Source organism: Pelobates fuscus, chromosome 5, assembly GCF_036172605.1.
Source record: "Pelobates fuscus isolate aPelFus1 chromosome 5, aPelFus1.pri, whole genome shotgun sequence".
Lineage (NCBI taxonomy): Eukaryota > Metazoa > Chordata > Amphibia > Anura > Pelobatidae > Pelobates > Pelobates fuscus.
In genome coordinates this window covers 376,185,823-376,213,642 of record NC_086321.1, presented here as the reverse complement: position 1 = coordinate 376,213,642, position 27,820 = coordinate 376,185,823, and the positions used below count along the sequence as shown (strand labels likewise).

The 27,820-nt window shown below is 45.2% G+C and overlaps 1 protein-coding gene across 1 annotated transcript in view; it reads left to right on the top strand.

Annotated features, from left to right (window-relative positions):
• Positions 1 to 27,820, top strand: part of TUSC3 (tumor suppressor candidate 3) — a 47,554-nt gene that overhangs the window by 7,997 nt on the left and 11,737 nt on the right. The window contains exons 3-6 of the mRNA XM_063453426.1: positions 3,029 to 3,146; positions 14,264 to 14,404; positions 16,471 to 16,611; positions 16,997 to 17,086. Of these exons, the coding sequence (XP_063309496.1) occupies positions 3,029 to 3,146; positions 14,264 to 14,404; positions 16,471 to 16,611; positions 16,997 to 17,086 (490 nt within the window). The remainder of the gene's footprint in view (positions 1 to 3,028; positions 3,147 to 14,263; positions 14,405 to 16,470; positions 16,612 to 16,996; positions 17,087 to 27,820) is intronic.

Below are 27,820 nucleotides of genomic sequence, written 5' to 3'. Positions count from 1 at the left end.
AAGGGTAAGAATGAACTTAGTTTGACTAGTGATAACGAAACAGTCTTTAAATTGTGATATAAATATTATACGTTGTACATAAATAGTACAAGATTGGGAGATGTAAATTATCATATGTATTATATAAATGGTACGTGTTAGGACACTGTTTAGTAGATGAAGCCAATGATACCGAAAATTGCCGTAAGCACAAAATCAGGTTCGCAGTTCAATAGGGTCAAACGAATAATAGTCAGGAAAGCCAAAAGGTCAGGTGGCACAGGATCGTAGTCGGGAATCAGGAAAGGGTCAAATACCAGGAAGGCACTGAAGGTATCACCATCACAGGCGGACAGTATCACTGAGAAATTAGTCTAGGAGCAGAGGAATTTAAATATGGAATAGAGGCATGTCCACTTACTTCAACTACGCCTTCTAAATACGCCCCTTTGACAGTTAAACCCACTGTCCATTTCAGAAGGCGTTGCTTCGGCGCGTGCGCCAAAGGTCCCTCCTATTGCTTTGCCCCTCTGCCAATGTGTGAGTGGAGAGGGCAGACTCCGATCCGTGGTGCCGTTCATGGGATGCTCCGAAACGGCGCCTCCATTAAAAGAAAGGGAGATGCTGTGTGGGAGTGCGCGGTAAGGTGACAAAGGAGCGGGGGTCTGACAGTACGAGTTTACGAGATATAAATTATACATGTTACATAAATATTATGAGATTATAAAATATAAATGATTATACTATTACATAAATGGTACGAGATTATGAGATATAAATAATTATACATATTACATAAATAGGATGAGATCATAAGATATAAATTATTATATGGATTACATAAATAGTAAGAGTTTACGTGATATAAATTATTAGACATATTTCATAAATAGTATGAGATTACGAGATATAAATTATAAAATGGATTACATAATAAGTACAAGTTTACGAGATATAAATTATTATACGTATTACATAAATAGTAAGAGTTTACGGGATATAAATTATTATACTATTACATAAATAGTACGAGATTATGAGATATAAATTATTATATGGACTATATAATTAGTACGAGATTATGAGATAAATTATTATATGGATTACATAAGTAGTACGAGATTATGAAATATAAACAATTATATGGTTTACATAAATGGTACGAGTATACGAGATATAATGATTATATCTATTATATAATTGGTATGAAATTACAAGATATACATTATTATATGTATTATATAAATGATACCACTGACCTTTTGGATGGTGTCTTGAAAGGTGGCAATGTATCAGACACAATCTGACCTTTAACCTGTGTTATTATTATTACTATTATTATTATTATTATTGCCATTTATATAGCGCCAACAGATTCCGTAGCGCTTTACAATATTATGAGAGGGGGATTTAACTATAAATAGGACAATTACAAAAAACGTACGGGAACGATAGGTTGAAGAGGACCCTGCTCAATCGAGCTTACATTCTATACGCTTTAAACAATGCCCTCTAGAAAATTCGAATTGGTCAGACCATTTTCCCATTTTGCGGTCATATGTCTGATTTGGGAACTGAATCTGAAGAACAAAAAAAGTAGAAAATGCGCCAATATTGTAAAATATATACATAACATCCTGTTTATATTTGCAGGACACCAATTGGAGCATTTTCTCGCTGTTTGATTCACAGATCAGATGAGAAAAGTAACCAACAGAGGGAGAAACAGGAGAAGCAGTACAGAACAATCTATATTATATATTAATTAAATGTGTAGTATGTATAGACTTTATTTACTGCTAATTCTGGTTTTCCCTCGGTCTCCTAGCTATTAATAGTCCTTTTTACCATCAATCATCCCTTTTTATACTTCTGGAATCCTGATCCGAACTGGACAAGTTCAGCATTGTGGGTTTTGGGTGGTCCATAATTTGGGTACAGAGGGCTCGGGCGGCTGAAGTTGTGGGGCACCGAGAGGAGTCCTGTCATAGAGGGCTTATGAGGTGTCTGTCTGGCCACCTTAGGGCACTCCCGAAGTGGCCCTTATTCAGTAAGGAATCGCAGGCACCTGACTATTCTGCCGATATCTGATTGGGGGAGAGAGAGGAGGGGGAGGAGGGTTGGGGGGGGGGAGGAGAGGATGCAGGCAGCAGATCCTCTGTGATGATGGGAGCCGGAATATTACATAATTCTGGCCTTCGCACACTATACAGCGCACGGTTATTGATGGTCTGTATCAGTGTCTGTCAGTGAGTGTGTCTGTCAGTGAGTGTGCATCTGTCAGTGTGTCTCTCTCAGTGAGATTGTGAGTCTGTCATTGGGAGTGTGTCTGTCTTTGATGGTCTGTATCAGTGTCTGTCAGTGAGTGTGTCTGTCAGTGTGTCTCTCTCAGTGAGAGTGTGTGAATGTCAGAAAGCGTGTGTCTGTTTATAAAAATGGGTGGGGCTAATAGATGGAGAAATTAAGTCATTGCCATAGAAACATGCATGTCGGAACATTTGCAAAGGGGAGGGGTTAGTAAGGTAACAAGGCCCACATGGGGGGCACTATGTGTTTAGGAATTCAGCAAATCTCAAAGTCTAATGCCCTCCTGACTTTGCTGTCCTTTGAAAGTGAGCATATGAATAAAGTGGATACAGAAATTAAAGGTATATCACGTCCCAGAATCCTTAGCTGCAGGATAAGTTCTGCTTTCTGAGGAGATCTGTGTGAAAATCGATTTTCTGATTTATATGAGAAGCATGATTTGTAATTGATACAATCAGATACACAATTTGGGAACGTGTTGTCCTGCGGTTTTCCCAAATATCTGGTTATAATTTTTTGTGAGGTTTATCACCTCAGTACGAGAGAACCTTTGAAATCATATAGATTTTCATAACATCATTGTTTAAAATCAGTTATCATTAAGTAATAAGATTGATATTCTTCGTCATTGGAATTCGCTACATGCAAGGTAGGTTTATAGACAATTAACCACTAGGTTAGCATTTCTCTGTATTCTGTGCACAGCCGGATGAGCGTTTATTGATGTGTATTTTACCAACAGGCAAGCTAACGAAGAATACCAAGTCCTGGCGAATTCGTGGCGCTATTCGTCATCATTCTCCAACAAGCTTTTCTTCACCGTTGTGGACTATGATGAAGGGGCAGATGTTTTCCAGCAGGTGAATGAAAGTATAGATTGTCCACAATTGTAAATGATATACTAGCAGTGGCGTAGCTAGTGCTTTTGCTAACCGAGGGCTGCCCCTGGGTTTGCCACCCCTATCTCGAGTCACGTCATGTCCGGTGCAGTGGCGGACGTTCGTGGCTGCACCAGACATACTCAACGCCTCTAACACAGTTTACACAGTTACACAGTTTACAAACTTTTCATGCTTTTTTTTTAAGATATACATCCAATGAATACATGTTTGAAATTCATTGGGGGCATATCTACTAAACAGTGATTTTATCAGGTTTTGGGGGGGGGGGGAGGGTTGCCCATTTGGGCAGAGTGTTCCTTTAAATAAATATTGTTACTGAAGCGCTTCAGTATATTTAACTTTTTATTGGTGTCAAAGGAAACACTTAGGAGTGAAACACAGCTTATTCAATTACATTTTTTATACACATTTAAGAAATATATACTTTTATTTTTTGGCAGGGAGTGTGTGTGTGTGGAGGGCGGCTATGGAGGGTGCAGGGATGGAGTGGGATCTGTGCAGGGAAGGAAGGGGATCCGTGCAGGGGAGAGAGGGGATCTGTGCAGGGGAGGGAGGGGGACTGTCAGGGAGGAAGGGGGAGAGGGGATCTGTGCAGGGGAGGGAGAGGGGAATCTGTGACGAGTAGAGAGGGGATCTGTGCAGGGGAGAGAGGGCGTCTGTGCAGGGGAGAGGATCTCTGCAGGGGAGAGAGGGGATCTGCACATGGGTGGGGATCTCTGCAGGGGAGGGAGAGGGGAATCTGTGCAGAGTAAAGAGGGGAATCTGTGCAGAGTAGAGAGGGGATCTCTGCAGGGGAGGGGATCTCTGCAGGGGAGAGAGGGGATCTGCACAGGGGAGGATAGGGATCTGTGCAGGGGAAGGAGGGGGACTGTCAGGGAGGCAGGGGGAGAGGGGATCTGTGCAGGGAGGGAGTGGGGAGAGGGGATCTGTGCAGGTGAGGGAGGGAGACTGTCAGGGAGGCAGGGGGAGAGGGGATTTGTGCAGGGATGGGGTCTGTGAAGGGACCGAGGAGGTCTGTGCAGGGTGAGGGAGGGGGATCTGTGCATGTGAGGGAGGGGGGACAGGGGTCTGTGCAGGGGAGGGAGGGGTACTGTCAGGGAGGCAGGAGGAGAAGGGATCTGCACAGGGAGAGGGGCTGTGCAGGGAGGGAGGGTATCTGTGCAGAGGAGATACCCTCTCTGTGCAGGGGAGAGGGGGTCAGTGCAGGGGAGGGATGGGGACTGTAAAGGAGGTAGGCGGTGCAGGGAGGTAAGGGAGAGGGGATCTGTGCAGGGAGGGGGCTCTGCAGGGAGGGGTATCTCTGCAGTTCCCACTCTAACTCCCTCTCCTTCCTCCCGCACGGCTCTCTGATAGCTGGGAGGAGTGACCGAGGCTGTCACTCCCTCCCAGCAGTGGTCCATAGCCCCCTGGAAATCCATAGCCATCGGGTTGCCTTAACAGCATTGGTCACCCGATGGGCCCCTTGAACATGCGGCCCCAGCGGTTTGCCGCGCGGGCCATGACCGCAACACATGGCAGCTGGTACCCGGTTGCAGGGGTCCGCAGGGCGGCTGGGCCCCCTGCAGTGACGGGCCCGGTCGCAGCTGTGACCCCTGCGAGCGGTATGTACGCCACTGGTATACAGCTTAATGTATAGTATACAGCTTAAAGGACCACTATAGTATGTTTTCCTGGCACTATAGTGCCCTGAGCGTGCCCCCAGAATGATGCCAAGGCCAGAATGATGTAATATTCTGGCTCCCGGCATCACAGAGGATCTGCTGCCTGCATCCTCTCCCTCCCCCCCAACCCTCCTCCCCCTCCTCTCCTCCTCCTCGGCTGAATGCGGGAAAGCATTGGATTGGCAGAGGTTATCGAGAGTGATGATCTCAGCCATGGAGGAGATGCCAACAGCGACCGGCACGGCATGGGAAAAAAAGTTGACTAAAAACACCTTTGCCATGTAATTGGAGGTAGGCCGGCCACCTAACCAGACGCACTCACTGATACTGCAACACTCACACACTGACACACATGCATACACACTGATACTGCAACACTCACAATTTTTTATTTTTTTTTTATGTTCAATATTTTATTGAATTTTCAAAAAGGAAAAAAAAAACAGACAAACGAGCATAATTACATCGCATAAAGGTTACATCATAAACAGTGCATGTTGTCGTCAAACATTTTCAGGAACCTATAAAAGTGTTATACATGAACTGCAATTGTTCCCGTTCTCGTTCATCTGATGATTATAAAGATTTACATATTTTAACATATTAAGGGGGGTATGGGAGGGGAAGAAAGGGTAGGGCAAGGGGAGAGGGGTCGATCACTTTCCTCAGTGTTTGCTACTCCGGGAAATGTAGGTGGGTGCGATGGCTTGGTGCTATGTTGGAGTACACCTTCTGGTTGCTTTGCACCATGTGTCCCATTTTTCCCATGCTGTTTGCCAATATTTGTTTGTGGTTCGTAATCGTCGTGCTGCCTTTTCGTATTTCTTAGTGGTGTCTATTGAGGTAATGCATTGGTCAACACTGGGTGGGTTTGTGTTTAGCCATGTTCTGCTAATTGACGTGAGTGCTGCTATGACTATGTGGTAGGCTAGGTATTTGTCGGCCTTATGCATTTTTGATGGCAGTATTAATAGTAGGTACGTTTCTGGCGTATGAGGCATTGTGGTACCTGTTACCTCCAATATGGCTTTTGAAATACCTTCCCAAAAGGATTTGAGCGCTGGACATGACCACCATATGTGGGTCATTGTTCCCGCTTCCTTCTTGCATCTCCAGCATTCAGCTGATTTGCCTTTATCTGTTTTGTGTAGCCTGGTTGGCACCATATACCATCGGTACAACACCTTCCTGCTAATTTCTACGTGGGATGCATTCAGAGTGAGGTGTTTGTGTGCAGTAAGGGCCTTAGACCATGTGTCGCTTGAGAAGTTGTGATTTAATTCTTTTTCCCATGCTCTTACATAGCTTAGTGTCTCTACCTGCTCGTCCTTCTGGAGTAGCTTGTATAACACTGACAGCATCCGTTGGGGAGGTTTGCGCGTAGTGCATAGATTTTCCATATCAGTGGGCTCATGGCCCTGGTTTTGTGACTTATGCTGTGTCATATGTTTGAGCATCCAAGACTGCAATTGCAGGTAAGAAAAATATGCTTTATTTGGGATATTAAACATCTCAACCAATGTTGGAAAGTCCGTTAGTCGGCCTTTCGTCATTAGCTGGGAGATGTTGTCGATGCCACATCTGTTCCACACTCCACAATCAAATCCGGGGATCAGGATTTTGAGAGCTTGGATCCGTAGAGCTTGGGAGATGTGTGTCGCTGTGTATTGTTTTCTATAGTAGTTGTCCCAGACATGGAGTGTTGCCTCCGTTGTGGGGCATATGTCTGTGTATTTAGGTCGTTTATGTTTGGGTATCCATATGAGCGTGGGTAGCATAGTCCCATCTGTGTGTGCCGCCTCTATTTGGCTCCAGATCTGCGGTGTTTTGTGGTGGAAGGTGGATATGAGTGTGTTTAACATGGCTGCTGTATAATATTTTCTCACATCCGGTACTCCCATTCCCCCTGCCTTAAAGGGTCTATATAGTATACTTGCCGCAACTCTGGGTCTTTTCCCCCCCCAAATGAATTGGTTCAGGACTCGTTGGGCTTCTGTGAGGAAATGTATCGGCACTCTGACCTGAAGAGTCCTAAACAAGTATTGTAGTTTCGGCAGAACCATCATTTTCACTGCCGCGATTCTACCTAACCATGAGACATATTTCCCTGTCCAGCCTTGGAGTTGGTATCTAATGTCTTTTAATAATTTTGTGTAGTTCGCCTTGTGTAGTTTATGCAGGGACGGTGTGAGATTGATACCTAGGAAGGTTAGGTGGTCGCTTTTCCAGTCGTATGCATGTGAGCTGCGTAGGACTGCTAGTTGGTCCTCTGCGATATTGAGACCCATAGCCTGCGTCTTGGTAACATTTAATTTGTAATATGAGCAGTTGCTAAAGTGTTGTATTAAAGATTGAAGAGCCGGTAGAGAGATATCAGGTTTAGCCAAGGTAAGCATGACATCGTCTGCGAACAGAGTAATCTTATGCGAGCTCTCGCCTATTTGGATCCCTTGTATGTTATCAGAGTCCCTTATACTTTGTGCTAGTGGTTCCAAAGCTAAAATGTATAGTAGGGGTGACAGTGGGCAGCCCTGCCTCGACCCGTTTGAGATGTGGAATGGCCTGGAGGAGAACCCCCCGTTGACTATTTTTGCTGTTGGATTGTCATAAATTGTTGAGACTAGTGTAATGAAGCTGTTTGGGAACTCAAATTCCCTTAGTACTGCTTTTAGGTATCCCCAGTGTAGCCTGTCAAACGCCTTCTCCGCGTCCAGTGACAGAGCCACACTGGGTTCCCCCGTTTTCTGGATCTTGTGAAGGATGTTGATCAGTTTTCTGGTTCCATCCGATCCCTGCCTGCCTCGAACGAAGCCCACCTGGTCGGCATTGATTAGGGATGGTATAATGGTACCTAGTCTGTTGGCGTATATCTTCGATAATATTTTTAAGTCAGTATTTAATAGTGATATGGGGCGTAGATTTTGGCATTTGTGTGGGGGTTTCCCTGGCTTTGGTAGGGTGGTTATGTGAGCTATTAACATTTCTTTCGGAATAGTTCCTGTGGTGATAATGTTATTGTATAGTTTTTCTAATGTGGGGATCAAAATATGTGCAAAGGTTTTGTAGTAGATATTTGTGAACCCGTCCGGGCCAGGTGATTTCCCCTTTGGGAGGGCTTTAATCGTGTCTGCAATTTCAGTTTGGGTAATGTGATCCTCCAGCATTTTTTGGGATTGTATTGGTAAGTTGGGTAGTTTAATGTCGGCTAAGAATTTCTCTATGTCCGTGTTTGTGGGTTGGTGTGTTTGTTTGTCCGTCCGTAGGTTATATAGAGTCTCATAGTATTCCGCCATCATGTCATTTATAGTCTGAGGGTTATGCACTTTATTTCCTTGTGAGTTTACAAGATATGGTATTTTTGCATTTTGTCTTTTGTGCTTCAGAAGCGCTGCTAGTGTTTTCCCTGCTTTGTTACCTTGGGTGTATGTATTCAATTTTAACCTATGTGTCAGAAGTGCTGTGTTGCGTAATTGTATGTCATTCAGTTTCTGTCTCAGTTGGTCAATGCGGAGTTGCGAGGATGGGGATGGGTTTTGCGTATGTGCAGCAGTTGTGTCCCTTAGTGCTCGCAGGAGCTCCATGTACTCTGTTTTTGATCGTCGGTGTAGATATGATGATTGGCTTATGAGAATGCCCCTTATGACCGCCTTGTGGGCCTGCCATAGAGTAGCAGGGGAGGTGTCCGGTGTGTCATTAGTGCTGAAGTATGATGTTAGTTCGTCTGTGAGTTTGGAGCAGAACTCCTGATCATATAGTAGGGTGTCATTCAGACGCCATTGTGTAGTCCCACGGAAGTTGAAAGCATCCCTTAGGGATAGATGCACCGGGGCATGGTCAGACCATACAATATTCCCTATCTTACTGTGTTCTACGTGTGGAAGCAGGTTCCCAGATGTAAATATATAGTCTATTCTCGTGTACGTGCCATGTACCGGGGAGTAGAATGAGTATTCTCGACCATTGGGGTATTGGGACCTCCATGTGTCATATAGATCATGGTCCGTCAGTATTTTCATAATCTCTGTCGCTTGTTTACGTAATTGTTTGAGTCTGGGTGATTTGTCTGTTAATGTAGTATCAAGTTTAGGTTGCAGTACGTGATTCAGGTCTCCACACAGGATTATGGACTGTTTTTGGGTAGTGTGAATTTTGTTGAGGACCTTATTCAGAAAATTTCTTTGATTAGTGTTGGGTCCATATACACTCACCAGAGTGTATAAAGAGTTGTTTAGTGTACAGCCTAATATCAGGTATCTGCCTTGTGCATCTTTTTTTAGGGTTAGAAGTTCGAATGATACTGATTTGTGAATAAGAATGGAGACCCCTCGTGACTTTGTGGAATAAGTTGAGTGGTATTGTACAGGGTAGTCCCTACTGGCGAAGGCCGGAACCCTGTTGTGGACAAAGTGCGTCTCTTGTACGCAAAGTACATCCACTTTTGCTCGAGTCGCATCTTCAAGGAGAAGCCTCCTTTTGTGTGGCGTGTTAAGGCCACGAGCATTTATGGTTTGTATTTTCATACTTTACTTATTGGATTTTAAAAGGTTGCTTTTGTGTTTGGGCGGTATGCCCTGATTTGCATTGTTTCGTTTTTTTTTTTTTTTTTTTTGTTTTTGTTTTTTTTTTATCTTGTGGGGAGTTTTGTCCCTCTGCCTCTTATGTGTTTTATATGTGTCCCTTGGTAGGCCACTTTGATTGTGGTAGCAGATCTTGGGGCCATTGCCTCTATAGGGTAGTTGATAGTGGTGTGAGTTGCGTATTGTGTATGTTATCATTAGGAATTTGAGCGATCGTGGTCTTGGTGGGGTTAAGGGTAGGTGATATAGGGGAGGTGGGATAACTATGTACATGGTATCTCCTTTGGAGATCTCGTGTGGGTATTCCACACTCGGGGAAGTGGAGAAATTCCTTTCCTCCATTTGCGTGGTCGTTGGCGCCCTTCTGGGCTCGGTTTAGCTCTTTTATTTGGCTGCTTTCGCTTACATAAGGTGCACGGGCTTGGGTTCGGGCCTGGGACCGGGGTTTAGTTGCGGCTCCTGGGGCTCTTTAGTATCTCTGTATTGTCATGTGGTTCGTCATGGGTGTAACCAATACGTGTGGCTTAGTATGTTATGGTCTGTGGGGCCCGTAGGTAAGTAGGGGGGTCGACATATCAGTTAGCATATTAACACATTGTATATACCACCTAACTTCCCCTTGCTCAAGATTCCATAACGGATCTTCCCCATTACCTCCCATCTGACTTGCCATCGTCCCCCACCCCCTCCCCACAAACCCCATACAATCATTCCCTCCCACTCTATCCCCTCATTTTTATCCTGTCCCTTCCCCAGTTGCTTTTTCTGTCTATTATACCATGTTTCGTTCCCCAATACATTACATTTTTATGGTACATGTCTAGCAGGCCATGGTTTTGTATTGAGTCTCTATTCTTGGGTTCCCCGGCTCTGTGGAGCGACACATGTCCTGTGATGCGTGGTACGAGCCGTGCTCGGGGATTCTCACCTCGATGGTGCTCTGAAGTTTGGGGGAACTGCAAAGATATTTGGCACACTCACATATGTTAGTCCGGACCCAGGGGACTCCGCGCCGGTACCGGCTCTGCTCACGCCTCGTCACAGGCCGGCGGGAAGTCCCAGCTCCGTATGAGTAGTCCACATGCGGCCTGTCTGTTCCATTTGTAAGCATAAGAGAAGGGGAAAGGGGAAAGAGAGCCGAAATAAAAAATAAAAAGTACATGGTTCTTCTTGGGGAATACCGCTCGTGCATGTTGAGTCAAAGCTGTGGGTTCTGCCTCGGTCTCTACATCCGCACCGGCTCTGTTTGCACTTCGTCGCCAGTGCGGCTCGAGGCCCAGTTACTCAGGCTGATCGGGAGAGACCGGGAGAGACCGGGAAAGTTATATTGGCTCTCCACGTAGCACCTATTTCAGGGGGGGAAGGTGGTGTGTCCTGTTCTCACTAATGCGGGTCCGGGGCTCCCACCGCGGCTCCCGCTCTGCTTGAGCCTCGTCACGGGCCGGTAGAAGACCCGGTCCGAGAAGGTTAGGTTTTGAACAGTCTATTCGTGACCCACATACCTCTTGCCAGGAGATGGCTACACAGTTCGTGTTGAGTGTGTGTGGGCCCAGGACCCCCACGTCCACCCCGGCTCTGCTTGCGCCTCGTTGTCGAAGTGGCGGGAGGCCCAGAGTAATGGCGGTGATGGATTCTCTCGCCCTTTCACAGAGGTAAGTCTCGTGTTCTCGTACAAGGGTATATAAGGGAGGCCCTGTGGTTTGTGCCGGCTTACCTCGATCGGGGACCCCCGGTTCGGTTCCTGCTCCGTTTACACTTCGTCACAGTTTACTGTTTCGGCGGGAGGCCCCGATCTAACGATGTTTGCCCGGCCCGGTCCCATTGAGTCCGTGCTTGTTAATTTGATTTTGTCTCAGTCTCATAAACCAGTGAGTCAACTGGCTTTAATGTCCTTTAGAGGTTTTCTTCCAGTCGGGCTTGAAGTGCCCGGACGATTTCGTTTGATGTTCGGGTGCCTCCACAGGCAGGTCCCAGGCCTTCAATTGCTTCAGGCCCTCTTCGGGGGTGGGTATGATAGTGGTGTCGCCATCTTTAGTGATGATAAGTTTGGTGGGAAACCCCCATCTGTACCTTAGGCCTTGTGCGCGTAGTGTGGTAGTAATTTGATGAAATTCTTTCCTCCTCTTGAGTGTTGTCGCTGAGAAGTCCGCAAAGATTTTCACGTTGGGGAATTCTGTTGGCGGCTTCGCCCTCATCTTGCTGCTCCGGAGGATTATTTCTTTGATATGATAGTAGTGGGCGCGCAGGAGTACATCCCTCGGAACTGACTGCGGGAGGAAGCGAGGTTTCGGGATGCGGTGCACCCTGTCTACCAGCAACATGTCCGTTGGTACGTCTGGGGCATGTGCATGCAGTAACGTACGTACATAGGCTGGGAGTTCAGCGGTTGTTACCTCCTCTGGGATGCCTCTCAAACGGAGATTATTTCGGCGGGACCTATCCTCGAGATCCGCCAGTTTTTCTTCCATGTAGGTAAGTTTCGTCTTTAATTGTTCCACGGTCCCTGCCAGGTCGTTGTGAGCTGTTGCAAATTCATCACACTTATCTTCCATGTGGGATGTCCGCTTCCCTAGCTCTTGTATGTCCCTCCGCATGGCGTCCGCTGTGTGCTGCCATGTGGTCACTAATTTGTTGGAGAGAGTTTCCAGTGCTGCAGTGAGGTCTGCCTTCGTAATTGGGGCAGAGTCTGCTTGTAAGCCGGGTCCCCGGCCTTGCATTCCGGCCTCTGAGCCTGGGTCTCCGGTGTCATGTGCGGCCTGGTGCGACTCAACCAGTTGTGGCTGTTTCTGGTTGAAAAAATGCATCTTGTCCGGTTTGGCCGAGTTCTTTTTGCTTTTGTTGTGAGACATTTTGTTTAAATTCTGTTGGATGCAGCGTTATGTCGCCAGATTAATGTGGATTATGTGCCCAGGGTGCCAGAGCAAGAATTCATGCGGCCATCTTGCTCCGTGGTCGGCCACGCCCCCCACAATTTTTTATTTTAATGTGTCCACCCAGCGTCCCAGCTTTGGGAGAGCTGGTGTGGATTGGCTTTCCTTGGGGTCCAGTGGAGCTGCAGTGGAGCTGCAGTCATCTCCCTGCTCTGCTCCCTAGAGTGCTGTTAAGTGATGCCCAGGCCGAAGTGACGTCGTATTCCAGCTCCAGGCATCACTGGAGGGCGCACAAGAGAGCAAACCTCAGCCGACCGCCTGCCTGCCTCCGCTCTGCATTAGCTTCCTGCCTGGCTCCCATCTTACCCCGGGGGCTGAACAGGCTCGCAAATCCCAGGCACCAGGACAAAATTCCAAGTTGCCATGGTGACCTGGCGCCTAGGATATATCGAGCCCTGTTCTATTGTCTGCAGTGTCACTGCTAGCCATCCCTGGAAGACACAGCTCTAGCATACCTTGCATGAAGAAGGCCCTGGCGGTGAGTAATAGGTTTCTTAAATACAGATCACATATAGTGGTGTCAATATAGACTGATCACAATCCAGGCTCTCACGCACAGAACCTCAATGTGTAACACAATGTATGACTCTGCAGCATTCACAGGGCTGTGTATGTGTTTGTAAGACAGAGACAATAGGTTATCTGGACCCTGGAGGAAATAGTGTGTTTCCCCCCTTCCAAATATAAAATATTAGGTTGTGATTCTCCACACACCCTCAGTCTATTGTGTGTATCTCATAACTCCAACTTTCCCTCTATTGTGTCTGTTAATCCACCATTAATATTTATTGAACCTTAATATGTAAACAATGTGCCTTCACGTGTTTATAAATATTAAACCAGGGCCAGATTTCCCCTTTGGGTAGAGTGGGCACGTGCGTACGGGTGTCTGGCTACTAAGGGGCGTCTGTTTCCAGCACTTATACTGTGATTAATTGGGCTGATGGGGACACAAGTACTAGGGGCCTTGGCCTGTGTCCTCTGTAGCTTAGTCAGCCTTAAAGGGACACTATAGTCACCTGAACAACTTTAGCTTAATAAAGCAGTTTTGGTGTATATAACATGCCCCTGCAGCCTCACTGCTCAATCCTCTGCCATTTAGGAGTTAAATCCCTTTGTTTATGAACCCTAGTCACACCTCCCTGCATGTGACTTGCACAGCCTTCCATAAACACTTCCTGTAAAGAGAGCCCTATTTAGGCTTTCTTTATTGCAAGTTCTGTTTAATTAAGATTTTCTTATCCCCTGCTATGTTAATAGCTTGCTAGACCCTGCAAGAGCCTCCAGTATGTGATTAAAGTTCCATTTAGAGATTGAGATACAATTATTTAAGGTAAATTACATCTGTTTGAAAGTGAAACCAGTTTTTTTTTCATGCAGGCTCTGTCAATCATAGCCAGGGGAGGTGTGGCTAGGGCTGCATAAACAGAAACAAAGTGATTTCACTCCTAAATGACAGTGAATTGAGCAGTGAAATTGCAGGGGAATGATCTATAAACTAAAACTGCTTTATTTAGCTAAAGTAATTTAAGTGACTATAGTGTTCCTTTAATAGCAGAGCTGCAGGAACAGTTATAGCGGGTGTAAAACCCATTGCTGTCCCAGCTCGTCCAGTGTCTGTTTGTGAGGCTGGACAGGAAGTGGAAGGGTCCACTTCCCGTCTGCCACTAAGAGTCTAAGACTCCAATCAGCAACATCCCTTTCCTCGTACTACATGCTGCCTATAGCTCCCTGTCTGACCGTGTGATATTGATTGGCCACATTACAATGCATTGAGTGACAGTGGGGGAATGGGGGTGCTCTGTAAACACACCTTCACCCTGTCACCGTCCCCCCCCCCCTTTGGAATACCTTAGTACTCTACTGATTCTATTCTTTTTTCATTCATTTATTTACTTATTTTGCAGCTCAATATGAATTCTGCTCCAACATTTATGCATTTTCCTGCAAAAGGAAAGCCTAAGAGGGCTGACACCTTCGACTTGCAACGAATTGGTTTCGCGGCCGAGCAGCTTGCAAAATGGATTGCGGACAGAACAGACGTTCACGTATGTTGTAGCAACGTATAAATAGAAGTAAATGTTATATATCAAATTATTAGCCAAAGACACCCAGGCAGATAGATACTTAGCATGCATTTATACTTTTTTTTTTTTTTTTTTTATATTTTTACATACTCAACACTTGAATAGTTTAAGTGTGTGCAGGTATACTTTCCTTGTATATTCAGTAAGGCTGTTCATTTTCTGCCCTCTACACCTAGTCGAGAGAAAACACAGAGGTTTGTTTGATTTCGGAGTTGTGTTTCTTATACATTTGTGATCATCAAGGGAGAGTCAATGAATGCTCTTAGTCAGGGCTTTGCTAATGAGTTAAAACATTTCATGGTGACCTACTATACTGCAGGCAGAAAAACTTTTGTGCACAGTCACTTTTGCATTAAACGATTCTTAATAAAAGTCAACCATTTTATCTTCCATTTGATAGGGCAGTTGTCGTGATATAGAAACATAGAATGTGACGGCAGATAAGAACCAATCGGCCCATCTAGTCTGCCCAATTTTCTAAATACTTTCATTAGTCCCTGGCCTTATCTTATAGTTAGGATAGCCTTATGCCTATCCCACGCATGCTTAAACTCCTTTACTGTGTTAACCTCTACCACTTCAGCTGGAAGGCTATTCCATGCATCCACTACCCTCTAAGTAAAGTAATACTTCCTGATATTATATTTAAACCTTTGTCCCTCTAATTTAAGACTATGTCCTCTTGTTGTGGTAGTCTTTCTTCTTTTAAATATAGTCTCCTCCTTTAATGTGCTTGTAAAGGATCCTGCTATCCGTGCAGCGCTGATCCTTGAAGCGTCTCCCGAAGTCCAAGCTGAAAAGAGTGAAGTAGTGATTATAGCTCCCAATTCCCCAAACATGAGTCGAGACTTCATGAAGGGGTAAAACTAATGTGTTTATTGATGGCCAAAATCAGCCCTTTTATGATGGTCTCCCAGCAAGGGAACTCCCACATGGGACCTTGTGGAAGACTGTAACAAAATATGCAGAACCAATCAGTATACAGTACAATTCTTATACACACCCACAGGAAGAGTGTAACCCCTCCTCTGTATCCTAGAGATAATTAACTTACCCCTCCTCTCTATCCTGGAGATAATTAACTTAAGTGGTTGCAGAGAACCTAATTATCTCCGGGCAGAGAGAAACATGTGCTTTTTACCTTTTAACAAAACTGTATTAAAATCAATAACTCATGTTTCGCTGAACGAAGTCCCCATGTTCCACACACCCCCAGATAGCTTGGATCTGAGCGCATATTATAGGCTCAGATCCAAGCTATCCAGCGAATAGCGCTCAGATCCCACGAACACAGTTCTCAATAACGTAGAGTAAAGTTTCAGTTCACCAGTTGTTCGTGCAATTCCATCCGAAGAGAGTTCCATAACTGTAGCTACCTGGGGTCGGTAGTTTTATTCGTTTCTTAGTATTATACGAATTGAGCATAATACGTATGGTCAAACGAAATGCTGTTTCTGAGGTTGGTTAAACAGGGATTTCGTTACAGTGCGGATTCCATTTATGTATTTAAATGTTTCTATCATATCCCCCCTGTCTCGTCTTTCCTCCAAGCTATACATGTTAAAATCCTTTAACCTTTCCTGGTAAGTTTTAAAGAGAACCGAGAATGTATGCAGTTGTTTACAGAAATATGAGTGCGTCCTACAGATAAAATGTTAAGATTTAATGGATATATATTCAGGCCAAATAAAAACAGCTCTCATATAAATTCTGTTTGAAGTTCAGACGCACAAACAGGGATGAGTGAAAGATTAAACATAATAGATGTTTGTATTTTCAGTCTAAATTACTCAGGCGTTAGCTGTCTAGCTACCTTTTGCTTCTAGTTCTGCCTTTCTATAGATCTGTAGTTCTCATAGCTTCTTATTGGTCGGAAAAGGTTGAGCCAGAAGTGGTAGACTAAGGTTTAGGTGGAACAAGTAAAAGAAATCAATTACCGATGTAACCGGGTAGAACATTGTTAAAATCAGAATCTGAGTCACAAATGGAGAGTTGTCAGCTTGTATTTTCCCCTTTGGTTTTCACAGATTCGTGTTTTTAGACCTCCAAACTACTCTGGCACAATCGCGTTGGCCTTATTGGTTTCCTTAGTGGGGGGTTTGCTCTACTTGAGAAGAAACAATTTGGAATTCATTTACAACAAGACAGGATGGGCGATGGCGGCTCTTGTAAGTATTTGTAGGGTTTTCTATCTATAATTTTCCATCTTATAGAATGATTCTTTATACAAGCAAGTTTAAAGGGACAGGATCATATTATGAAGGGGCTCGTGTTAAAGCAGGCAATGACGTAAGAGAATCAGATGGCCTTCTGTTTTCTTGTCCTGTGTTTCAAGGTCTCAGGAGCCTTCGGACCCTTTATTTAGTTGAACAATGTGAGGCTGATATTAAATGAGAATTAAATAGTGTGACAATATTATGAGTTTTGTTTTGTTTCCAATCGTTTCCACTACTGTCATGAACGTTGGTATCTCATATTTCCATGTAATTTTAACATAACATATTGTACATGATGCTAACGTAATTGATTATTTTAAAATCTTTTTTTTTTTAGTGTGTTGTGTTTGCCATGACATCTGGACAAATGTGGAATCACATACGTGGACCGCCTTATGCACATAAGAATCCACAAAACGGTCAAGTGGTACGTCATTTATTAACAGATAACCCCCAGTGCATTCCTGCTGTGTTTAGTGCGCATATTCTGCAAACTTTGTTATATATGTTATATTTTCTCAAGACTTAAAAATATCCACATCACTAGAGTACATCACTCACAGTATTTATTAACTCATTGACATCCACATTGTACTCTCCAGTTATAATCACTCCCAAGGCATCATATCAGATGAAACACCTATCAGTGAAATTCACTCTTATTTCACTTCCTAGAGATCCACGCCAGGACTTGATACACAACGTGAATCTTCTCTGCAATGTGTTCATCATACAGAAAACCCACCAACCCTTTACATGGAATCTTCATAACTTACAGCACCTATTATTCACACCATGGCACCCCATGACCTAAGCTTCAGGTCGAGACAACATAACATGCACCGGCCCAAAAGAAGCACGCAGCCGCCATCAGTCACACAAATAGCATACACCTTAAGGCATAGAAGGCACTGAACCATCAGTCACACAAATAACATACACCTCAGCCATAGAAGGCATGGAGCCATCAGTCACACAAATAACATACACCTCAGCCATAGAAGGCATGGAGCCATCAGTCACACAAATAGCATACACCTCAGCCATAGAAGGCACGGAGCCATCAGTCACACAAATAACATACACCTCAGCCATAGAAGGCATGGAGCCATCAGTCACACAAATAGCATACACCTTAGCCATAGAAGGCATGGAGCCATCAGTCAACTAAATAGCATACACCTTAGCCATAGAAGGCACAGAGCCATCAGTCACACAAATAACATACACCTTAAGGCATAGAAGGCACAGAGCCATCAGTCAACCAAATAACATACACCTCAACCATAGAAGGCACAGAGCCATCAGTCACACAAATAACATACACCTCAGCCATAGAAGGCATGGAGCCATCAGTCACACAAATAGCATACACCTTAGCCATAGAAGGCACAGAGCCATCAGTCAACTAAATAGCATACACCTCAGCCATAGAAGGCACAGAGCCATCAGTCACACAAATAACATACACCTTAAGGCATAGAAGGCACAGAGCCATCAGTCAACCAAATAACATACACCTCAACCATAGAAGGCACGGAGCCATCAGTCACACAAATAACATACACCTCAGCAATAGAAGGCACGGAGCCATCAGTCACACAAATAACATACACCTCAGCCATAGAAGGCATGGAGCCATCAGTCAACCAAATAGCATACACCTCAGCCATAGAAGGCATGGAGCCATCAGTCAACCGAATAACATACACCTCAGCCATAGAAGGCACGGAGCCATCAGTCACACAAATAACATACACCTCAGCCATAGAAGGCAAGGAGCCATCAGTCAACCAAATAACATACACCTCAGCCATAAAAGGCATGGAGCCATCAGTCAACCAAATAACATACACCTCAGCCATAGAAGGCACGGAGCCATCAGTCACACAAATAACATACACCTCAGCCATAGAAGGCACGGAGCCATCAGTCAACCAAATAACATACACCTCAGCCATAGAAGGCACAGAGCCATCAGTCAACTAAATAACATACACCTCAGCCATAGAAGGCACAGAGCCATCAGTCAACCAAATAACATACACCTCAGCCATAGAAGGCACAGAGCCATCAGTCAACCAAATAACATACACCTCAGCCATAGAAGGCACGGAGCCATCAGTCACACAAATAACATACACCTCAGCCATAGAAGGCATGGAGCCATCAGTCAACCAAATAGCATACACCTCAGCCATAGAAGGCACGGAGCCATCAGTCAACCAAATAACATACACCTCAGCCATAGAAGGCACAGAGCCATCAGTCAACCAAATAACATACACCTCAGCCATAGAAGGCACGGAGCCATCAGTCACACAAATAACATACACCTCAGCCATAGAAGGCATGGAGCCATCAGTCAACCAAATAGCATACACCTCAGCCATAGAAGGCACGGAGCCATCAGTCAACCAAATAACATACACCTAAGCCATAGAAGGCACAGAGCCATCAGTCAACCAAATAACATACACCTCAGCCATAGAAGGGACGGAGCCATCAGTCAACCAAATAACATACACCTCAGCCATAGAAGGCACGGAGCCATCAGTCAACCAAATAACATACACCTCAGCCATAGAAGGCACAGAGCCATCAGTCAACCAAATAACATACACCTCAGCCATAGAAGGCACGGAGCCATCAGTCAACCAAATAACATACACCTCAGCCTTAGAAGGCACGGAGCCATCAGTCAACTAAATAGCATACACCTCAGCCATAGAAGGCACAGAGCCATCAGTCACACAAATAACATACACCTCAGCCATAGAAGGCACGGAGCCATCAGTCAACTAAATAACATACACCTCAGCCATAGAAGGCACAGAGCCATCAGTCACACAAATAACATACACCTCAGCCATAGAAGGGACGGAGCCATCAGTCAACCAAATAACATACACCTCAGCCATAGAAGGCACAGAGCCATCAGTCAACCAAATAACATACACCTCAGCCATAGAAGGGACGGAGCCATCAGTCAACTAAATAACATACACCTCAGCCATAGAAGGCACGGAGCCATCAGTCAACCTAATAACATACACCTCAGCCATAGAAGGCACGGAGCCATCAGTCAACCAAATAACATACACCTCAGCCATAGAAGGCACGGAGCCATCAGTCAACCAAATAACATACACCTCAGCCATAGAAGGCACGGAGCCATCAGTCACACAAATAACATACACCTCAGCCATAGAAGTCACAGAGCCATCAGTCAACCAAATAACATACACCTCAGCCATAGAAGGCATGGAGCCATCAGTCACACAAATAACATACACCTCAGCCATAGAAGTCACAGAGCCATCAGTCAACCAAATAACATACACCTCAGCCATAGAAGGCACGGAGCCATCAGTCAACCAAATAACATACACCTCAGCCATAGAAGGCACGGAGCCATCAGTCAACCAAATAACATACACCTCAGCCATAGAAGGCACAGAGCCATCAGTCAACCAAATAACATACAGCTCAGCCATAGAAGGCACAGAGCCATCAGTCAACCAAATAGCATACACCTCAGCCATAGAAGGCATGGAGCCATCAGTCACACAAATAACATACACCTCAGCCATAGAAGGCACAGAGCCATCAGTCAACCAAATAACATACACCTCAACCATAGAAGGCATGGAGCCATCAGTCACACAAATAACATACACCTCAGCCATAGAAGGCACAGAGCCATCAGTCAACCAAATAACATACACCTCAGCCATAGAAGGCACGGAGCCAATCAGTCAACCAAATAACATACACCTCAGCCATAGAAGGCACTGAACCATGAGTCACACAAATAGCATACACCTCAGCCATAGAAGACACAGAGCCATCAGTCAACTAAATAGCATACACCCCAGCCATAGAAGGCACGGAGCCATCAGTCAACCAAATAACATACACCTCAGCCATAGAAGGCACAGAGCCATCAGTCACACAAATAACATACACCTCAGCCATAGAAGGCACGGAGCCATCAGTCAACTAAATAGCATACACCTCAGCCATAGAAGGCACAGAGCCATCAGTCACACAAATAACATACACCTCAGCCATAGAAGGCACGGAGCCATCAGTCAACTAAATAACATACACCTCAGCCATAGAAGGCACAGAGCCATCAGTCACACAAATAACATACACCTCAGCCATAGAAGGGACGGAGCCATCAGTCAACCAAATAACATACACCTCAGCCATAGAAGGCACAGAGCCATCAGTCAACCAAATAACATACACCTCAGCCATAGAAGGGACGGAGCCATCAGTCAACTAAATAACATACACCTCAGCCATAGAAGGCACGGAGCCATCAGTCAACCAAATAACATACACCTCAGCCATAGAAGGCACGGAGCCATCAGTCAACCAAATAACATACACCTCAGCCATAGAAGGCACGGAGCCATCAGTCAACCAAATAACATACACCTCAGCCATAGAAGGCACGGAGCCATCAGTCACACAAATAACATACACCTCAGCCATAGAAGTCACAGAGCCATCAGTCAACCAAATAACATACACCTCAGCCATAGAAGGCATGGAGCCATCAGTCACACAAATAACATACACCTCAGCCATAGAAGTCACAGAGCCATCAGTCAACCAAATAACATACACCTCAGCCATAGAAGGCACGGAGCCATCAGTCAACCAAATAACATACACCTCAGCCATAGAAGGCACGGAGCCATCAGTCAACCAAATAACATACACCTCAGCCATAGAAGGCACAGAGCCATCAGTCAACCAAATAACATACACCTCAGCCATAGAAGGCACAGAGCCATCAGTCAACCAAATAGCATACACCTCAGCCATAGAAGGCATGGAGCCATCAGTCACACAAATAACATACACCTCAGCCATAGAAGGCACAGAGCCATCAGTCAACCAAATAACATACACCTCAACCATAGAAGGCATGGAGCCATCAGTCACACAAATAACATACACCTCAGCCATAGAAGGCACAGAGCCATCAGTCAACCAAATAACATACACCTCAGCCATAGAAGGCACGGAGCCAATCAGTCAACCAAATAACATACACCTCAGCCATAGAAGGCACAGAGCCATCAGTCAACCAAATAACATACACCTCAGCCATAGAAGACACAGAGCCATCAGTCAACTAAATAGCATACACCCCAGCCATAGAAGGCACGGAGCCATCAGTCAACCAAATAACATACACCTCAGCCATAGAAGGCACAGAGCCATCAGTCACACAAATAACATACACCTCAGCCATAGAAGACACAGAGCCATCAGTCAACCAAATAACAACCATAGAAGGGACGGATCCAATCAGTCAACTAAATAACATACACCTCAGCCATAGAAGTCACAGAGCCATCAGTCAACCAAATAACATACACCTCAGCCATAGAAGGCACGGAGCCAATCAGTCAACCAAATAACATACACCTCAGCCATAGAAGGCACTGAACCATGAGTCAACTAAATAGCATACACCTCAGCCATAGAAGGCACAGAGCCATCAGTCAACTAAATAGCATACACCCCAGCCATAGAAGGCATGGAGCCATCAGTCAACCAAATAACATACACCTCAGCCATAGAAGGCACAGAGCCATCAGTCACACAAATAACATACACCTCAGCCATAGAAGACACAGAGCCATCAGTCAACCAAATAACATACACCTCAACCATAGAAGGGACGGATCCAATCAGTCAACTAAATAACATACACCTCATCCATAGAAGTCACAGAGCCATCAGTCAACCAAATAACATACACCTCAGCCATAGAAGGGACGGAGCCATCAGTCACACAAATAACATACACCTCAGCCATAGAAGGCATGGAGCCATCAGTCAACCAAATAGCATACACCTCAGCCATAGAAGGCACGGAGCCATCAGTCAACCAAATAACATACACCTCAGCCATAGAAGGCACAGAGCCATCAGTCAACCAAATAACATACACCTCAGCCATAGAAGGCACGGAGCCATCAGTCACACAAATAACATACACCTCAGCCATAGAAGGCATGGAGCCATCAGTCAACCAAATAGCATACACCTCAGCCATAGAAGGCACGGAGCCATCAGTCAACCAAATAACATACACCTCAGCCATAGAAGGCACAGAGCCATCAGTCAACCAAATAACATACACCTCAGCCATAGAAGGGACGGAGCCATCAGTCAACCAAATAACATACACCTCAGCCATAGAAGGCACGGAGCCATCAGTCAACCAAATAACATACACCTCAGCCATAGAAGGCACAGAGCCATCAGTCAACCAAATAACATACACCTCAGCCATAGAAGGGACGGAGCCATCAGTCAACCAAATAACATACACCTCAGCCATAGAAGGCACAGAGCCATCAGTCAACCAAATAACATGCACCTCAGCCATAGAAGGCACGGAGCCATCAGTCAACCAAATAACATACACCTCAGCCATAGAAGGCACGGAGCCATCAGTCAACTAAATAGCATACACCTCAGCCATAGAAGGCACAGAGCCATCAGTCACACAAATAACATACACCTCAGCCATAGAAGGCACGGAGCCATCAGTCAACTAAATAACATACACCTCAGCCATAGAAGGCACAGAGCCATCAGTCACACAAATAACATACACCTCAGCCATAGAAGGGACGGAGCCATCAGTCAACCAAATAACATACACCTCAGCCATAGAAGGCACAGAGCCATCAGTCAACCAAATAACATACACCTCAGCCATAGAAGGGACGGAGCCATCAGTCAACTAAATAACATACACCTCAGCCATAGAAGGCACGGAGCCATCAGTCAACCAAATAACATACACCTCAGCCATAGAAGGCACGGAGCCATCAGTCAACCAAATAACATACACCTCAGCCATAGAAGGCACGGAGCCATCAGTCAACCAAATAACATACACCTCAGCCATAGAAGGCACGGAGCCATCAGTCACACAAATAACATACACCTCAGCCATAGAAGTCACAGAGCCATCAGTCAACCAAATAACATACACCTCAGCCATAGAAGGCATGGAGCCATCAGTCACACAAATAACATACACCTCAGCCATAGAAGTCACAGAGCCATCAGTCAACCAAATAACATACACCTCAGCCATAGAAGGCACGGAGCCATCAGTCAACCAAATAACATACACCTCAGCCATAGAAGGCACGGAGCCATCAGTCAACCAAATAACATACACCTCAGCCATAGAAGGCACAGAGCCATCAGTCAACCAAATAACATACACCTCAGCCATAGAAGGCACAGAGCCATCAGTCAACCAAATAGCATACACCTCAGCCATAGAAGGCATGGAGCCATCAGTCACACAAATAACATACACCTCAGCCATAGAAGGCACAGAGCCATCAGTCAACCAAATAACATACACCTCAACCATAGAAGGCATGGAGCCATCAGTCACACAAATAACATACACCTCAGCCATAGAAGGCACAGAGCCATCAGTCAACCAAATAACATACACCTCAGCCATAGAAGGCACGGAGCCAATCAGTCAACCAAATAACATACACCTCAGCCATAGAAGGCACTGAACCATGAGTCACACAAATAGCATACACCCCAGCCATAGAAGGCACAGAGCCATCAGTCAACCAAATAACATACACCTCAGCCATAGAAGGCACAGAGCCATCAGTCACACAAATAACATACACCTCAGCCATAGAAGACACAGAGCCATCAGTCAACCAAATAACAACCATAGAAGGGACGGATCCAATCAGTCAACTAAATAACATACACCTCAGCCATAGAAGTCACAGAGCCATCAGTCAACCAAATAACATACACCTCAGCCATAGAAGGGACGGAGCCAATCAGTCAACTAAATAACATACACCTCAGCCATAGAAGACACAGAGCCATCAGTCACACAAATAACATACAACTCAGCCATAGAAGGCACGGAGCCAATCAGTCAACCAAATAACATGCACCTCAGCCATAGAAGGCACTGAACCATGAGTCACACAAATAGCATACACCTCAGCCATAGAAGGCACGGAGCCATCAGTCAACCAAATAACATACACCTCAGCCATAGAAGGCACGGAGCCAATCAGTCAACCAAATAACATACACCTCAGCCATAGAAGGCACTGAACCATGAGTCAACTAAATAGCATACACCTCAGCCATAGAAGGCACAGAGCCATCAGTCAACTAAATAGCATACACCCCAGCCATAGAAGGCATGGAGCCATCAGTCAACCAAATAACATACACCTCAGCCATAGAAGGCACAGAGCCATCAGTCACACAAATAACATACACCTCAGCCATAGAAGACACAGAGCCATCAGTCAACCAAATAACATACACCTCAACCATAGAAGGGACGGATCCAATCAGTCAACCAAATAACATACACCTCAGCCATAGAAGGGACGGAGCCAATCAGTCAACTAAATAACATACACCTCAGCCATAGAAGACACAGAGCCATCAGTCACACAAATAACATACACCTCAGCCATAGAAGGCACAGAGCCATCAGTCAAACAAATAACATACACCTCAGCCATAGAAGTCACAGAGCCATCAGTCAACCAAATAACATACACCTCAGCCATAGAAGGGACGGAGCCAATCAGTCAACTAAATAACATACACCTCAGCCATAGAAGACACAGAACCATCAGTCACACAAATAGCATACACCTCAGCCATAGAAGGCACAGAGCCATCAGTCAACCAAATAACATACACCTCAGCCATAGAAGGGACGGAGCCAATCAGTCAACTAAATAACATACACCTCAGCCATAGAAGACACAGAGCCATCAGTCACACAAATAACATACACCTCAGCCATAGAAGGCACAGAGCCATCAGTCAAACAAATAACATACACCTCAGCCATAGAAGTCACAGAGCCATCAGTCACACAAATAATATACACCTCAGCCATAGAAGGGACGGAGCCAATCAGTCAACCAAATAACATACACCTCAGCCATAGAAGGGACGGAGCCAATCAGTCAACTAAATAACATACACCTCAGCCATAGAAGACACAGAGCCATCAGTCACACAAATAACATACACCTCAGCCATAGAAGGCACAGAGCCAATCAGTCAACCAAATAACATGCACCTCCGCCATAGAAGGCACTGAACCATGAGTCACACAAATAGCATACACCTCAGCCATAGAAGGCACGGAGCCATCAGTCAACCAAATAACATACACCTCAGCCATAGAAGGCACGGAGCCAATCAGTCAACCAAATAACATACACCTATGCCATAGAAGGCACTGAAAACCATGAGTCAACTAAATAGCATACACCTCAGCCATAGAAGGCACAGAGCCATCAGTCAACTAAATAGCATACACCCCAGCCATAGAAGGCATGGAGCCATCAGTCAACCAAATAACATACACCTCAGCCATAGAAGGCACAGAGCCATCAGTCACACAAATAACATACACCTCAGCCATAGAAGACACAGAGCCATCAGTCAACCAAATAACATACACCTCAACCATAGAAGACACAGAGCCATCAGTCAACCAAATAACATACACCTCAGCCATAGAAGGGACGGAGCCAATCAGTCAACCAAATAACATACACCTCAGCCATAGAAGACACAGAGCCATCAGTCACACAAATAACATACACCTCAGCCATAGAAGGCACAGAGCCATCAGTCAAACAAATAACATACACCTCAGCCATAGAAGGGATGGAGCCAATCAGCCAACTAAATAACATACACCTCATCCATAGAAGTCACAGAGCCATCAGTCAACCAAATAACATACACCTCAGCCATAGAAGGGACGGAGCCAATCAGTCAACTAAATAACATACACCTCAGCCATAGAAGACACAGAGCCATCAGTCACACAAATAGCATACACCTCAGCCATAGAAGGCACATAGCCATCAGTCAAACAAATAACATACACCTCAGCCATAGAAGACACAGAGCCATCAGTCACACAAATAACATACACCTCAGCCATAAAATGCACAGAGCCATCAGTCAACCAGATAACATACACCTCAGCCATAGAAGGGATGGAGCCATCAGTCAACTAAATAACATACACCTCAGCCATAGAAGTCACAGAGCCATCAGTCAACCAAATAACATACACCTCAGCCATAGAAGGCACAGAGCCATCAGTCAACCAAATAACATACACCTCAGCCATAGAAGGCACAGAGCCATTAGTCAACCAAATAGCATACACCTCAGCCATAGAAGGCACAGAGCCATCAGTCAACCGAATAACATACACCTCAGCCATAGAAGGCACAGAGCCATCAGTCAACCAAATAGCATACACCTCAGCCATAGAAGGCACAGAGCCATTAGTCAACCGAATAACATACACCTCAGCCATAGAAGGCACAGAGCCATTAGTCAACCGAATAACATACACCTCAGCCATAGAAGGCACAGAGCCATTAGTCAACCGAATAACATACACCTCAGCCATAGAAGACACAGAGCCATCAGTCAACCAAATAACATACACCTCAGCCGTAGAAGGCACAGAGCCATCAGTCACACAAATAACATACACCTCAGCCATAGAAGGCACAGAGCCATCAGTCAACCGAATAACATACACCTCAGCCATAGAAGGCACAGAGCCATCAGTCAACCAAATAGCATACACCTCAGCCATAGAAGGGACGGAGCCAATCAGTCAACTAAATAACATACACCTCAGCCATAGAAGTCACAGAACCATCAGTCAACCAAATAGCATACACCTCAGCCATAGAAGGCACAGAGCCATCAGTCAACCGAATAACATACACCTCAGCCGTAGAAGGCACAGAGCCATCAGTCACACAAATAACATACACCTCAGCCATAGAAGGCAAAGAGCCATCAGTCAACCAAATAACATACACCTCAACCATAGAAGGCACGGAGCCATCAGTCAACCAAATAACATACACCTCAGCCGTAGAAGGCACTGAACCATCAGTCACAAAAATAGCATACACCTCAGCCATAGAAGGCAAAGAGCCATCAGTCACACAAATAACATACACCTCAGCCATAGAAGGCACAGAGCCATCAGTCACACAAATAGCATACACCTCAACCATAGAAGGCACAGAGCCATTAGTCACAC